This window comes from Globicephala melas, chromosome 4, assembly GCF_963455315.2.
Source record: "Globicephala melas chromosome 4, mGloMel1.2, whole genome shotgun sequence".
Lineage (NCBI taxonomy): Eukaryota > Metazoa > Chordata > Mammalia > Artiodactyla > Delphinidae > Globicephala > Globicephala melas.
Window position 1 is genome coordinate 93,632,642 of NC_083317.1, and position 17,222 is coordinate 93,649,863.

The following is a 17,222-nucleotide window of genomic DNA, read 5'->3' on the forward strand; positions in this document are numbered from 1 at the left end:
GAAAATCTGAAAAAAAAATGGAAAATGGAGGAAAGATACTTAACCAGAACCCTACTAAAAGGCTAGCTTTTAAGCAGGCAAATATTCAATAATCTTTCCGAAACAAGATTCTGAAATAAGAAAATCATGTTAGTATTTCAGAAATATTGAAAATTACTTTAAAATAGGTTTCTTCAGGATACATATATCCAATAACATAACTTTCTGTCTAAATCATCCCCTTTACCCAGAGGCAGGTCCTTTAAGTTGGCTTTGTGAGAAAGGTAAGAGTCTTAACTGCTAACTGATCAAGTAGCAGTTATAGAAGGTGCTTCTATGACAAGCTTCAAGGTCCAAATGTATTACATGCTTAACATTGTAAGATATTGTCACTCCGAGGAAGTGACATTTAAACAGATACCTAAATAATAAGAATGGGCCAACTAAGATGAAAAGTAGAGGGCAGAGAGTGCCAGGTAGAGGAAATGGCACAGAATGACACAAATAAAGACCCAGAGGCAGAAGAGCCTTCATAGAAGTGACTTACTGAAAAGAAGCCAGTGTGGCTGCAGCATAGAGGACAGGTGAGGAGGGCACTAGGTGAGTTACAGAGTAGGCAGAAGTGGACCAGCCAAGGTTGGTAGGCTTGGGAAGAACTTTGGAATTTATTTGAAGATTATATTCAAATTCACAGGTGACTGGAACCCTGATTTCCAACTCATCACTTTCCATCACATGCACCCCAGGACCAACAACCATGCCCAGTCATCTACCTGGGTCACACCTTTTCTGGTGGATAGATCCACCAAGGACACCTTAATAACAATCAGTTCCTTGGAGAGCACAGAAGATTTTAGATAATGGAATGTGCCTGACTTTAAATGAGAAATACCTTTGGTCAAAGATCCCACCTTGTATCTTATTGCTGAGTACCTTTCTCCTTTGGGAGTACCTGAGCTAATGCTGACCAGATGCTGGTTTAAAAGAATGGTGTCATGTTTTCTACTGACCTTATTTACCTTCTGATTTTTAAATTTCTATCTTATTTTATTTTATTTTTTAATTTAAAAAAAAATTTTTTTTTTTTTGCCGGACGCGGCCTCTCACTGTGTGGCCTCTCCCGTTGCGGAGCACAGGCTCCGGACGCGCAGGCTCAGTGGCCATGGCTCACGGGCCCAGCCGCTCCGCGGCATGCAGGATCCTCCCGGACCGGGGCACGAACCCACATCCCCTGCATCGGCAGGCGGACTCTCAACCACTGCGCCACCAGGGAAGCCCTCTATCTTATTTCAGAAGATGTGTGTGTGTGTGTGTGTGTGTGTGTGTGTGTGTATGTGCGTGTGAACGCACATGCACGCTGTAGATTCTTTGAGCAGTGCCATGGCCATGTTTCTGCAAACAGCCATCACCACTAGCCATGATCCTCCCCACATATACTCTTCTTCTATCAGCCTGAAATCTGAACAGGACAGTTTTTTTGTCTTTGTCAATCCAAAGACAAAAGACTGAGCTTCAGAAGATGAGCAAGGGGAACATCACCTGTATAGGAACTGCCCAGACTATCTCAGGAGGCCTGGGAACCACGTGCACAGCCACTGTGGGGGAAGGGGCAGGATGCCCAGCTAATGTGCTTCCATTACTCATCTGACTCTTGGGTACCATACTGGATTGAATAGTGCCACACACCCTTCCCAAATTCTCTTCCTTCCCAGTACCTCAGCATATGACCTCATTTAGAAATAAGGTTGTTGCAGATGTAATTAGTTAAGATGAGGTCACACTGAGATAGAAAGGACCCTTAATCCAATATGACCGATGTCCTTATAAGAAGATGAGACACAAAGACCTGTACACAGGGGGACAGTCATGTGAACACAAGAGGCAGAGATTGGATGCATCTACAATCCAAGGAACGTTGAGGATTGCCAGCAACCACAGAAGGTAGCATGAGCGAGGCAAGGAAGTATTGTCTCCTAGAGCCTTCAGAGAGACCATGGATGTCTGACACCTTGATTTTAGGCTTCTAGACTCCATAACTGTGTGACTATAACTTTCTGTTGTTTTAAGCCACTCAGTTTGTGCTACTTTATTACAACAGCAATAGGAAGCTAATACATTACTGAGGGCAAGATCCAGGAAACTGGGAGATTGGACGTCACTGTGGTCGCTGAGTTGTGTGTTTATGATGGGAAGAGGAGGCAATGTGATGCTCCCAATCAAGGAGCATCACGGCTGTTTTTGTGAAGTTGCCATAGGCTGGTCCATGCTGGATTTGTGTGTGTGTGTGAAGCCATAGATCTTTGGATGATACCATAATAGGATGGTTGCAAGAAAAAAGAAAAACTTCCTTTTGTTCTTTGAACACAAGCCAAGGTTTTCTGTCTTAAGAGAGTATAATGTCACAATTGGCAAGATCAAGGATGAGCTTCAAACCATAATCAGTAGAGGGATTATGAAAATTAGGCACATACATTATAAATATAGTAATTCACAAACTAATTTTCTTCAGCATATCATGTAGTGGCTTTGACCTTAATCAAATATTTAACACTGAATTTAGATCATATTGATAAGGAGGTTGTTGAATATAATTCTTAGTACATCACAGCACTGAACTCATCATCTTACCCTCAAACCTGCTTTGCATTCAATATTTCTTATGTCAGTTGATGACATTACTCAAACCAGAAACTTTGAAGTCATTATTAACTCCATCCTCTCTCTCCCCTTTCAAGAATCCAGTTAGGAAACTCCATAAATTTAACTTCTGAATGAGTTTCTCTCACTTTCACTATCCATCATTACTCAGTTGTCTAGATCAGACAGTCCCCTTTCTGACCACTTCTTCTTGGCCTCTGTTGTCAACTTGTCCTCTTCCTTCTCCTAATCAGTAAATGTCAAGGCCCTCAGGCCTGGCTTTCTTCCTTGCACTTCCCAAGCTCTTAGCTTCTCTCTCTTCCACTGTCAGGGCTTCAGTTATAGGATGAAGACTCCCACACTTACATCTCTAGCTTGGACCTCTCCCATGAGCTCCTGACTTGTTTGTCTAGGAGTCTACTCAATATCTCTTCTTGGATGTTCCACAGAAACCTTAAACCCAAATACTCCCCAGTGAATTTGTCATTTTCCCTCAAATCTTCACTCTTCCACCATTCTTTATCCAGTTGCTTCAACAAGAAATCTGGGAAATCACCTTTTCCCTCCCTCTCCAAGTCCTTCTGATTCTACCTCTTAGATCTCTTCGGACTCTTCAACCCCATTACCAACACTTCATACAAGTCTGAACTACAATAGCATCATCTTTCTCGGACACCTTGGAAGCAACACACTGCCAGCAGCTTCCCCTGCTCTCCTCCAGACCACATACCCTCTCCATTGTCACTAGATCTAACATAAATCATCCAGTGCCTTCCCACTGCCTAGGGTATAATGTTCAGACTCCTTGGCGCAACCCACCAGCCCCTGCATCTCATGACCTCTGCCTAACTCTTCAGGTTAATCTCTCCACCTTCCTGCATTTGATGCCCGAGAAGTATCTGAACTGCTTGCAGCTCATACCACATTTCAGGACTTTTGTGTGTGCTCTCCTCTCTGCTTGGGATGATCTTACCTAATATCCACCTGCACACTCCTGTCCAACCTGCCCAATCGCTCAGTCATCACCTTTCTTGTAGGTCTTCTTACTCCTCACTCTTCTAGAACAGATCTACTCATGATTTCCTCCTCTCTATAGCTCTGGAATTTGTATATTTCAGATAATAAAAAGTTTATCTGACTTTCTCTCTGACTAGAGTGGACATTGTTTTGTGGGAAAGGGACCATTTTTATCACGACAGCACCTACCACAGTGCTTTGTAGACAGCAGAACTCAGTAAGTGTTTGCTGAACTAAAGTTCTGCTTGTCCTTAGATGAAGAAGCCCACTTCACATGGCGTAGTATATGGCATTTTGGGTAAATTATTTCAAGTAATAAAAGTAAAAATTCTGTTAAGCAATGATATTACTATGTCATATAATTAGGAGATCTTAATAAAAACTAATTTAAGATATTCTATATAAATAGAAACATCAATTGCCTAAACATCAAATCACACATTATTTCCTTAGAAGCAGAGTATTTTATTGACTCTTCTCCTTTTATCACCCTTCACAATCTGTGAGTATGTCCTGTCTCCTCTATCTCTAAAATGTATTCTAAATCTGCCCCTTCTCTCTGTCCCACTGTTAGCTCTGCCCATCCAGGCCACCATCATCTCTGATCTGGATGACTGAAAAAGCCTCCTGTTCTCTACACTGCAGCTGGAGTGCTTCTTTTCAAATACAGATCAAATTCTCTTGCTCCCCTGCTGCAAGGTCTTCAATGGCTTCCCATGCCACCTCCTTATCATGACCCACACAGTTCTAGACGATCCACCCTTCTGCATCCGTGCTACCTCTCTGACTGTGCCTGCTCTACCGCCCCTTGCACATGACCCCTACCTCTCCAGCACTCTCTCTGTTCCCTGACCTCGTAACACCTCAGGGCCTCTGCACTTGTTCCCCACCCTCTAGATTTCTGCATGGCTGTCTCCTTAGTCATTCAGCTGTCAGCTCACATGGCATCTCCTTAAAGAAGTCCCCTTCATCACCCAGTTTAAAGCAGCAACCAGCCACAAGGTATCACACTACCCTGTTCTATTTTCTTCCCAATCCTAACCACTCGGCAGCAGAGTTGAGCAGTAAAGCACATGAGCACAAGGGCCAGACTCCATGGGCTCAAATCCCAGCTATACTTCCCACTACCTAGGTGACTTGGGGCAAGCACTTCATCTTTCAGTGCCTCTGTTTTCAGAATAAGAAGAGCACATACTTCATAGGAATTGTTGTGAAGACTAAATGAGTTAATGCATTCAAAGTGTTAACCACAGAACCTGGCTTGTGGTTAGCATTCCATGCCTGTTAATTGTTATCATTTATCTATTGTTTGGCTCTCCTTTCTCTACTTTCCTTACTCTCACCCCACAACTATCATCACTACCAAGCACGCAAAATCAAAAAGAGCAGAGACCTTACTGCCTTGCCCCCACTCCTTTATTTCCTAGTGTGGACCAGGTATATTTGTGGAATGAATGAAGTATTAGAAACAAGTGATGAAGCTGTTTAAATTTATCTCAGATTGGTTTCATTTTATAAAGACTCTCAGATCTACAGAAGAAGCACTGAGAATCATAGTGGTTTCTTTGTTTTTTCTTGGTTTCTATCTCTTAGTGCACTGCTGAAGGGAAGCTACAGAGCACTGAGAGGCAGGAGTTAATGCATTCAAAGTGTTAACCACAGAACCTGGTTTGTAAGTTCTATCACTTACAAACTAGAAGACTATGAACAAGCTGCTCTGGGCCTCAAAAGACTCATCTATAAACCAAGCTTGTAACTACTGGCTGAAGATGGAAGGATGGGTCAGGTGTGAGGTTGTTGTTGTTTGTTTGTTTTGTCATCAGCTCTAAGATCTATGATTTTATGAATATAATCAAAATCCAGGAAGAAAATATTAAAGTCTACGAGGTAAAACTTTGAATTATTTTACAGATTACCTGAAAGAAAATTATGTGAATCAATCCAGTTGTCAATTCGGTTGGTAGCTCTGGGATTGTTTGTAATTACCCGTAGAGATTAGCTTCTAACTTTATGCACATACATTCACTCACAAACTTATATATCTCTTTCTGTTTAGACTTATATGCTTAACTAGTAACTGCAAAGAAAGATAAAATGATGATCTCAAACTTGAATGCTTGAAACATCATTGAAGTGTACCCTTCATATAAATGTTTTATTCCAAACTTTGAATAGGAAGCCAACTTTCTCCCAAGAATCTCATTTTCAGTCCCAAATTTATGATTATTTCATTACTTTGGATTAGGTTAAATTTAAATTAGTATATTAAGTTGCAAAAGTATATGTACCAGGTGTTTTAAGGCCTCGATCAATAAGTTTGGAGTTATTCTCTAACCACCTCCTTAAAACAGTTCTTCCAATTTTTTTCTTCTGGATCTCTGGTTGTAATTCTGCTAGTGAAGTTTCTTTCTCTCTCTCTCTCTCTCTCATTCTATATCCCCTCCCCTCCCCCCATCTTTAATAGGAAATCTGGATTCAAATGCTTTTTCTGCTACCAGCAACCCACTTGAAAGAATTTTTTTCACGTGGTGTTTTCCTATTTATTTATATTAGTATAGACTCCTAGATATTTATTTTATTCAATGGTTTGTAATCCATTATTATTTATTTTGATGCTAAAATTATTCCAGCTTTAGCCATGGGAGACCCTTCAAGCTGCCACCTGTGTCCTTTTGACCAGTTCCCATCATTTTTTAGCACTTCCTTATCTTACAGAGCAACAGGTTCATCCTGTACTTTACCTGTCCCAGCCCAATAATCAGGCTTTTCTCCACGGTGCCATGGCAAAGGGTCATGGTTCCTTTTACTGGAGAATGAGATCTGGAAACCAAGATTTGGGTGCTAGATGTACTACTGGCTTAGCACTGCTTGAGCTATAAGAATTTGTTACTTTCTCTTACCACATAACAGCTAGAATTTACATTCCATTGCAAATCTGGCTGAAGACAGTGGATTTTTATCATTATCATCTTGTTATCTTTCTCACATCGGACTCCATTTTGAGTCAGACTGGCCCACGTAGTTTGGACAGACAGAGACTCATCACACCGAAACTATTCCGGGCGTGTTTTCGTTTGGGAACCTTCAGGAGGGAGCCTTTGGTCACAAAGGTGCAATACACACCTGTGTCCTCCGGAGTGCGCTGTTCTGCGCCCAGCACAGCCCCAGAGCTTTCTCAGACCTGAAGCGTCTGCAACACTTTGCAAGGACACAGTGGAGGGGGCACGTCAGCGCTCCGACTTCCTCCTGACGCCGCCTCTGATTGGCTCCTGGACATGTAAGAAACCGGTGAATGAGCTGCTGGCCCTTGCAGAAACTTGCTTGAGGTCTTTGGTGGCATTATCCTTTCCTCCTCGTCAACCCGGCAGGCCAGCCGATCCGGGGGAGGATGAGGTCGTCGTGTGTCCTGCTTACCGCCCTGGTGGCGCTGGCCGCCTATTACATCTACATACCCCTGCCAAGCTCCGTGTCCGACCCCTGGAAGCTGATGCTGCTGGACGCCACTTTCCGGAGCGCACAGCAAGTGGTGAGACGTAGCCCAGCGCCGATTCTCTCTCCCTTCTCTTAAGCAATGTTTAAAGAGGGAAACAGAATTTCCGGACCTTGTCCCACGAGAATACAAATTTTTCTAACGCAATGATGCGATCGCTTTTTAAGGTGGTTCAGACTGACATTTTCAGGGTGTCGCATTCTCTTTGCTAGCAGAGGGTTAGGTCTATGTGTGTCTCTTCTTCTGTGTTGGTAATGGAGAAGGTGAAGTTCTTGAATAGAATTTGACGACTGTTTAATCCTTCGTCTTTCCTAAATGTCCCCCTCTTTCTTGGTTTGCAGCGCCAGAAACGGATCTTCCAGCCTTTTATAAACCACCCCTCCTCCATTTTTGTTCTCCTATAGAGGGCGGCAGAGAGTGAGTTAAATGTTTTAGGAAGGGTCTGGGAAAAACGGGTTCTGGTTCCTGGGAGTGCAGCCACCTTAAAAGCAGACTCGGGCGCGGGTGACCTCCCAATGTCCCCGACAGTGGAGCCCCCTATTCCCGGGGGCAGCAGGCTGGGCTCCTCCAAGTACTTGGGGAACAGCACAGATCTCGCATTTCATGCGTGGCACTCATCAGCTCAGCAAGAAAAGAGGCCAGGAGACCTGGCTGGCGGGAGAGGCAGTGGCAGCCGGTGTGTGCATGATGCATTTCTCTCCGGCCTGCCCTGCAGAATTTAGTTTGTCTTTAACTGTCGCGGAGATAACCTTTGCCTGAGCCAGGATACCCTGGCTTACCCTGGCAGGGTGACAGTTCTCTCTACTGTGTCACGGGTGTGTATTTCTTTAACCCCGTAGACAGGAAAATGTAACTTTCTGGTTTATTCTATGTAAGAGGCATTATTTTCAGTGCCAGACAATCTAAAATCTAAGCTACAATCTGTAGTCAAGGCTGAGCCCTATGACTGAACAGTATTTCTAAGCATCCTGCTCTATCTAAACTCCTAACCCTCCTCCAAAACTGAGTCTCCTCCCTTCCCCCAACCTTGAGCTTTAATCTCGAGTTATTTTGGTAAACTCCTTTCAAGAATGACAACTAGAGGGAAAAAAAACCCCATGGTTTTCCTAGAGGGTCGATGTTCCTTTTCCCTGTCCATTCTAATTGTGTGTAGGATTACATAGTCTCTGAAGCTTTGTCCTATCAAAAAGTCTCTTGGGCTTCCCTGGTGGCGCAGTGGTTGAGAGTCCGCCTGACGATGCAGGGGACGCGGGTTCGTGCCCCGGTCCGGGAAGATCCCACATGCCGCGGAGCGGCTGGGCCCGTGAGCCATGGCCGCTGAGCCTGCGCGTTCAGAGCCTGTGCTCTGCAACGGGAGAGGCCACAACAGTGAGAGACCCGCGTACCGAAAAAAAAAAAAAAAAAAAAAAAGAGTCCCTTAACTAGGGTATTGTAGCACATTCCTACGACTTTGCTTTTCTTGAATCCAGCATCGTTCTCCACCCCTAAGTCCCCTATTGTCTCTTAGGTATGATCCATTGAGGCTATAGAGCCTCTTCCTTCCCTCCTGCTTACTACAGTGTTGACGTGGTGAAAGAATTACCATTCCCTTCTCTAGCATTGGCTCCAAGAAAGGCAATTTTTGTACAGGAAGCCCTACAATCACTCTCTTCCTCCAGAAATTATGTAGCTGGGGAGTAAAACCCTTTAAAGATTCTCGGGTACAATGGTATTTACCTGGGTGGCTTAAATGACCCTCTACAATAAAAAGAATAATGACTAATAATAAGAAAAACAGGAAAAAAAAAAAGAGTCAAACTACTATGGTGGCCACAGAAATTATTCTTCCTTTTCTGGTCACCTAGGAAATCTTCCCTATCATAAGTAATTTGGGAAAAGCCAGGTTTGGAAAAAAGCTTTTCTTCCCCAACGAAGCAGCCAACCCATTAAGGCCTTTGGATCATACAGTCCTCTGCAGAGTATGCTCTCAGCTGGTGTTTGGGAATGATAATGTTTGTAATGCCAGGTCACAGAGATAGATAAGGTAACAGAGTGTCCTTACTTGACACTGTGGCCGGAGGTGGGTTAGCACAGAAGTGGCTCTCATCACTTGTCTTCTGAAATGTAAAGTATCAGAAAGATCATTCAGACCACAAGGAAGCATATTCTACCCAGGAAAGCAATTTACCAATGTCACTTCAAATTGTCCTGGGGAAAAGGAAACATGGCTTGACACTTGGTAGTAAATAGAATATGACTGTTAAAGTTAAGAGTCCTGCTTCCCTGAATCCCACCTCAGCCAGGCCACTTGCTGGCTTGAGGCTAGCCCATTTACTAACCTTCTCTGACCCTCAGCTTTCCTTGTAAAATAGGGCTAATAGCTACTTTGTAAGAGTGCTATAATGTATTTAAATGGCTTGAACTGGTGTAGTTATTCTTCTAAGAGTTGTCCCAAAGGGCCACTATGGGTTGTGGGGAAAATCTGTGGTACTGCCCAACTTTGTTGAAACAATAAAGCAAATGCAACCTGGAAGTAGTTTACCTCCTGGAATGAAACCTGGAATGCTGTCACTAAATTGCGTGGCATAACATTTGTTACCCAAATCATTTTAGTTTGAGTTGATTAGCTTAACTACAAAGGCTATCAATACTTCAAAGATGAGGCTTGGCCTACTTCCTAACACAGCAGGCACCTGCCTAGCCTCAAGAAATGTGACTGCTCAGGACTTCCCTGGTGGTCCAGTGGTTAAGACTCTGCCCTTCCACTGCACGGGGTGCGGGTTCAGTTCCTGGTCTGGGAACTAAGATGCCTCGAGGCCAAGAAAGTGAATGCTACTCTTATCCTGTTGTCATTGACAAATGATTCACCCCTAGCTGCCCCTTCTAATCTCCTTTATCTTCTGCAGATGAGTCAGATTATTGAGATTATGTTCCTTGTACTTTTTCTTCCTTGGCATCCTCCAGTATTACGTAAGAAGAAACTACTTAGGATCTTTCTTAAGTCATCTCAAACACAGATGCTACATTAGAGTCACCTAGGGAGACTTCAGAAATCCTAAAGCCCAAGTCACACAGTATACCAAATTTATTCAGAATCTTTGGGAGATGAGTCCCAGGCAGCAGTATTTTTAACAGTTCCCAAGGTGATTTCAACGTGCAGCAAAATTGAGAACCACTGCCCTGTAAGTTAAATAAATGCATTGCTGATGTAGATAATATATTTTTGTTAAACTGCTCGAGTTATATTTCACACATGTGGCTGGAAATGAGCCCCTTAACATTAGCATGGATTAGTTTATCAGATTTGTTGGTTGATACTTTGGCTCTAAGAGGCTAAGGGGATAAAATACTAGCTAGGCAACTTTCAGTGTTATAGCAAAGCCATTGTAAGACTTGAGCAGTGGAAAAGCACAAACAAAAATAGATCTGGAAAGGACAGTGGAGAGAGGTTTAGATGAAGATCGGGCAGCAGGAGACTAGAAGAACAAAAGGAGGGAGTTTGGGGGAGGTTCTGAAGACATTTCAAAATGCTGTGCAAGCAAAGATTTTTTTAAAAATGGTAATCCCAGTACAGGTAGAGATATTGAGACGTATACACTGCTGGAGAAAATGTAAATTTTAACAACTGTTTTGAGGGCAGTTTGGCAATATCCATCAGAAACTGTAGAAGCATTTTCTTTGACCCAGAAATCCCTCTGGATTAATTTATTTTAAGTAATTATGCATATAGTCAAAGCTGTCGCTATAAAGATAGAAACATTTCACAGGTGGTACAGAAATCTTTTTAAACTAGTCCAAAAGCACTGCCACTTATGAGAAATATGAGGGAGGATTCAGCAACCTTTCTCTTCTTTTTTCTGCAGTTATTTAAAAGAATTTAAGAACAATAAGAGATTAAGTAAATATGGTAAACCCATATTTTGGAAACTATGCAGTAAAAAAATTTAAGTTGTAAAAATAAAGTTTAATGGTCTACAAATGATTTGTACTGGGTGTTAAGTGGGAAAATGCTACAAAACAGCATATATGCTGTAATCCCATTTAAAATACCTATTTATCAAAACATACAGTTTTATATATCTATATATAGATGTATAGAAAGAGCTAAAGGATATAATTTAAAATATAGTGTTTTTTTTCTGGGCCATAAGATTATATCTTCAGTTTTCCTATCTGTATAGTCTAGTTTTTCTACAATGAACATGGAATAAGAAATTAATTTAAAACTTTTTTGTAGGAGGTTTTCTACTTCTAAAGCAGAATTGATGTGCAATGCATATCAATGTGATTAATATTTTAGCAATTGTTCTATGAAGAAAATAGATTTCTTTCTTTCTTTTTTTTTTTGGCTGTGCTGCATGGCTTGTGGGATCTTAGTTCCCTGACCAGGAACTGAACCCCAGCCAAGGCAGTGAAAGCACCGAGTCCTAACCACTGGACTGCCAGGGAATTCCCAAAAATATTGGGGAAAAGTTCCTTTGGTTTTTAAGTAAAAATAAAAGACACATTTGTCATTTTCACCAAGAACTTTATTGAACAATGTATTCACTGTTTTGTTCCACTACCTTCTGTCATTTTTCAGGCAACTTCATAATTCCATCTTCCCAAAACTTTTAATCTTTTTTGAGCAAAGAACTGTTCCAGGTGCCTTTTACAGTCTTCCAGGGAATTTTCCATTAAGAGAATTTTGGGGCTTCCCTGGTGGGGCAGTGGTTAAAATCCGCCTGCCAATGCAGGGGACACAGGTTCGAGCCCTGGTCCGGGAAGATCCCACATGCTGCAGAGCAACTTAGCCCGTGAGCCACAGCTACTGAGCCTGCATGCCACAACTACTGAAGCCCGAGCACCTAGAGCCCATGCTTCGCAACAAGAGAAGCCACCACAATGAGAAGCCCACACACCACAACGAAGAATAGCCCCTGCTTGCCGCAACTAGAGAAAGCCTGCACACAGCAATGAAGACCCAATGCAGCCAAAAATAAATAAATAAAAGATAAATTTATTTTAAAAAAAGAATTGTGTGAAGACCAAAAGAAATGAAAATCCGAAGGTATAATGTCTGGTGAATATGGGGGATGAATCCGTACTTCCCAGCCAAGCTGTAACAGTTTTTGCCTGGTCATCAAAGAAACATACAGTCTTGCTTTATCCTGATGGAAGATTATGTGTTTTCTGTTGACTAATTCTGGACGCTTTTCGTCCAGTGCTGCTTTCAGTTGGTCTAATTGGGAGCAGTACTTGTTGGAATTAATTGTTTGGTTTTCTGGAAGGAGCTCATAATAGATGACTCCCTTCCAATCCCACCATATACACAACATCACCTTCTTTGGATGAAGACCAGCCTTTGATGTGGTTGGTGGTGGTTCATTTCGCTTGCCCCACGATCTCTTCCATCCCACATTATTGTACAGTATCCACTTTTCATCGCCCGTCACAATTTGTTTTAAAAATGAAATGTTTTCGTTAGGTTTAAGCAGAGAATTGCACGCAGAAATATGGTCAAGAAGGTTCTTTTTCACTTAACTTATGTGGAACCCAAACATCAAAGCAATTAACAAAACCAAGCTGATGCAAATAATTTTCAGTGCTTGATTTGGGTATTTTGAGTATGTCGGCTGTCTCCCATGTGGTATAACATTGATTGTTTTCAATTAATGTCTCGACTTGATTGTTATTGACTTCAACTGGTCTACCTAACCGTGGAGCATCATCCAGTGAGAAATCTCCACCACGAAACTTTGAAAACCACTTTTGACATGTTTGATCAGTCACAGCACCTTCTCCATACACTGCACAGATCTTTTTTTGTGTTTCAGTTGCATATTTACCTTTCTTGAAATAATAAAGCATAATATGCTGAAAGTGTAGCTTTTCTTCTTCCATCTTCAATATTAAAATGAAAATTCACCAATTTTGATAAGTTTTTTAAAAATGCACGCTGATATGACAGCTGTCACAATACAATCTAACAAAATTGTTTCGAGTGAAGTTAAAGACAACTTAGCGCTACTAGAGCCATCTTATGGAAAAACTGAATGAAAGAACGTTTTGGCCAACCCTATATATACATTGCTTTTAAAAACACATCCTGGATCCTTTGACAGCTATCACGATAGCAGGCTTCACGCTCAGTCACTTGGATGTAACACAGATTGAAAGCTTACTGTTTGAGTCTGACCTACAAGAAATTGCAGTCTAGTACGATGAGAAGCCATGTTAATATACAGCTATTAAAAAGGCAAGGGACTTCCCTAGTAGTCCAGTGGTTAAGAGCCCACCTTCCAATGCAGGGGACTCGGGTTTGATCCCTGGTTTGGGATCTAAGATCCCACATGCTGTGGGGCAACTAAGCTCGTGTGCTGCAACTACTGAGCCCACCCCTCAACTAGAGAGCCTGTGTGCCACAAACTACAGAGCCCATGAGCTCTGGAGCCCTTGCACCACAACTAGAGAGAAGTCTGCGTGCTGCAATGAAAGATCCTGCGTGTTGCAATGAAGATCCCGTGAACCGCAACTAAGACTCAACACAACCAAAATAAATAAATAAATAAAATAAAATGTAAAAAAAGCAAGAGCTGACAAGTTTTTCAGAAGCTCATGGGAGGGAGTGGTTATGTACAGTTCAGAGGGGTGATAAAGATGGTGACTAAAGGTAATAATGGTATCTCAAAAGAATTCAGAGCCAGAGTGTGGCTTGTCTTCCCTCGATTATTTCCTAGCTTTCTAGTTCTTACCCTACGTATCTTTTTGATGACATAATATAAAAGAGAGATTATTGAACCTGGTGTTTCTGCTGACTTTATTTATTTCTTATAAATGGCAGTGCTTTTGGACTAGTTGAGCAAGGTTTTTCATCCCGTAAAATATCTCCGAACTTGTTGAAATCTAATGTGACCTCACCTGAATTCTCTGTGCATGTGCCTTTGGACTGTGTGGGTATGGTTTAAATGACAGCTCAGCTGGATGCCATGCAGAATTCCAACTTGGTAACCTTTTTCATAACCATTCATGAACTGGAATGTTTACTACTGTCACGTAAATTTAACTTTAAATTAGAGATTTCACTAAGCACAATTTTTAGCTGATTTAATGGGATTTTCTTTAAACACCTGGCAGCAGAATGGCTTTAAGAATAGCTTAAGGGCACAGTATTTAATCAGCATTAGTTCTGACAGGTGCTCAATGTGAGTTGGTCTCAGTAGACAGTACCTGCCGGTGAATCCAATCAAATATCAAGGTCAGATTGAATCAGCTACAAGTGTGTAAGACAATACCTAATTTATAATTCTCCTTTTTATTTTTCCCAGAACTCTACAAATATGGCCCTGAGCACAGAAATGCCATCATTATTACTTCATTTTAATGGGACATCCTATTTGTAACATGTGGCTTGAGCTTGATATGAAAACATTTCTCTGAGGTGTGAAAGTGTAATAATTGTTCTTAAACATTCTATTAATGTACAGTTACTTCTTTTAAATTAGTGAGCATATTTTTACTTTTACTGCCAAGTGAAACTATATGGGAACTATCCCTTATTTTCTTCTTCATTTATATTTATAAAGAATTAAGACATATAATTAAATTTCCAAGTGGCAAACCTAGCTATATTCCCTACCTAATCTGTCTTATTATGAAATTTTAACAATCTATCTTTCAGTGTTTCCAAAATGAAATTTAAATCCTACTTTAATATCCTATCCTTAACAAAATTAAAATTCAGAAGTCATCATTAATTCAATGAATATTAACTGAACCCTAATGCTAGGAGTTGGTGAAACAGAATAAGACACACACCTAATCTGGAGAAGTTTACAGTCCAGTGACGGGAGACAAACCTACTGACAGTTACAGATTGTGCACTTGACTGATAGAGGAAGAGTTATGATGGAGGCATTTGGGGGTTGCTATAGGAGCCTTAAAAAGGACATCTAATGTTAACCTGGGCATTAGGAACAGATGTCTCCCTTTCACATTGATTTCTACTGTGAATTATCAAGGTTGAGCATTTATGGTAAAAATAACATCTATTAAGGATATAACTCAGCATTTACTCTGTGCCAGATACTGTGCTATGTGCTTTACATGCAATTCATTTAATCCATGCTATAATTCTATGAGATGGATGTTCTTATTTTCCTTATCTTACAAGGGAGGAAACTGAACTGTAAATAAAAGTAACTTGCTCATGATAACAAAGCTTGTAAGAGGTGGAGTCACGATATAACTCAAGCCTGTCTTACTGTGAGTTCAAGAGTTCAACCATTGTTGACTTTCCGTAAGAGCTAGCTGAGTGGAAGAGTTGGGGAAGAGAAGAGGGAGAGAAAGGAGAGTGAAAAAGGCATTCCAGCCAAAGCGATTGTTCCAATGGGAGAGGATGGTACAAGCTAAGTCTCTAAAAGTGGTTCAGAGTTGCTGGAGCATAAAACTCCGAAGTCAGAGAGAGAAGGTAGGAAGGAAGCACAGGCCAGGTAATGAAGGGCTCTGTGGGCCAAGAAAGGAGCCACTGAAAAAGATTTTTAGTAGGGAAATCACATGCTCAGATCTGTGTTTGAGAACAGTCTTTCTCAGTGGCAGTATAGACGCTAGAGTTTAAGAAACCAAATGAGGGCAAAAGACCACTTGGAAGCAATTATCCAGGTAAGAGGGGAGGGCATGAACTAATAAAATGGGACTGGTTTGGAGTGAGGCTGACCAGAGTTGCTGATGGAGGGGGCGTGGGAGGCTAATATGGAGTGAAGGAGAGAAAGGAGTCAAAGATGACTCTTGGGACAGACTCTGGAGTAACTGGGTGAATGGTGATGATGACCCTGATTAGGAAAAGGAGCATATCTGAGGGTGAAGGTAATAGAGTTTGGCACCTTGCTTTGAAGTGTCCATGGGACTGGTTTAAGGATAGCTGTTCATAAATAGTTTGCATATACAAGACCAGAGCTTGGGAGTGAGAGGGAGAGAGACAGCTGGGCTCGAGACATGGATTTGGCAGAGGTCAGTGAAGGGGTGGTGGTGGGAGTGGTGGGAATGAATGTGTGTGGGGTGAGAGGAGGATTGGTGATCCTACCAGGGAAACCCTAGAGGCTCACCAGTAAGAGGAGGAGGAGGCTAACCCTAATAGAAATGAGACCCTAAAGAACATAATTGGGCTTCCCTGGTGGCGCAGTGGTTGGGAGTCTGCCTGCCGATGCAGGGGACGCGGGTTCGTGCCCCGGTCCAGGAAGATCCCACATGCCACAGGGCATGAGTCATAGCCGCTGAGCCTGCGCGTCTGGAGCCTGTGCTTCGCGACGGGAGAGGCCACAGCAGGGAGAGGCCCGCGTACCGCAAAAACAAAAAGACAACAACAAAAAAACCCCATAATTTTTTGTTATACCTTATATGTATATAGCACTCCAGGTTTTACAAAGGGTTTCCCTTACATTATCTCATTTTATTTTTACAGTGAATAACTGGCTGGCCTTAGTTATTTCCATTTGTCAAGTGAGGAAACAGGTTCAGGAAGGGTCGATGATATCCCCAAGGTCACATGATTAGTTATAGTGGCAAAACAGAACTAGAATAAAAATTCCTAGACTCTTAATTTCACGTTCTCACTGCTGGGCCTGGGTGACCTGAAAACAAAGTCCTCCATGATGGATTTGCCCATTTTTGTCCCTGGTGCTTGCTCTCTGACAGGCCCCTCATGGCTGTGGCCATGCACTTGGGAACGCTCATGATAACTTTATCACAGCTACACTGTATCTTGACTGTTTTTTGAGCTCCTACCATTAAATTAATCTACACTGGTGTTTCCCAGTCTTTTTTCATGTCAGAGACTTGATGACTTTTATATGCCAGGAAAAAGTGGAGGAAATACCAGGGGAATCTATAAGGGCTTGAATGACAGAATTCACAAGATTCAGAAAGCAAATTATACAAATGGCTCTCAAAGAGAATACCAACTCTGATAAATTTTGAAAAGTTATAAAAAATGGTTTTAAGTTTTTACCTCTGTAAAACACCTAACCATCAATCTCTTATAGCCCATCTGTAACCCGTTAGCAGCCTACCTGTTGGGAAGCTCTCTTCCTTACAGTTTGTAACTATTTAAATACACGTTTATTATTACTGCTATTAAACACAA

The 17,222-nt window shown here is 41.8% G+C and overlaps 1 protein-coding gene across 3 annotated transcripts in view; it reads left to right on the forward strand.

Annotated features, from left to right (window-relative positions):
* Positions 1–6,895: 6,895 nt before the first annotated feature.
* NCEH1 (neutral cholesterol ester hydrolase 1) overlaps positions 6,896–17,222 on the forward strand; it is a 62,852-nt gene continuing 52,525 nt past the window's right edge. Inside the window, exon 1 of one of the 3 annotated variants that reach the window (XM_030863429.3) lies at positions 6,896–7,159. In XM_030863429.3, the coding sequence (XP_030719289.1) occupies positions 7,022–7,159 (138 nt within the window). In that variant the 5' untranslated portion in view covers positions 6,896–7,021. The remainder of the gene's footprint in view (positions 7,160–17,222) is intronic. The other 2 variants (XM_070045480.1, XM_060298414.2) reach the window with 2 other exon arrangements.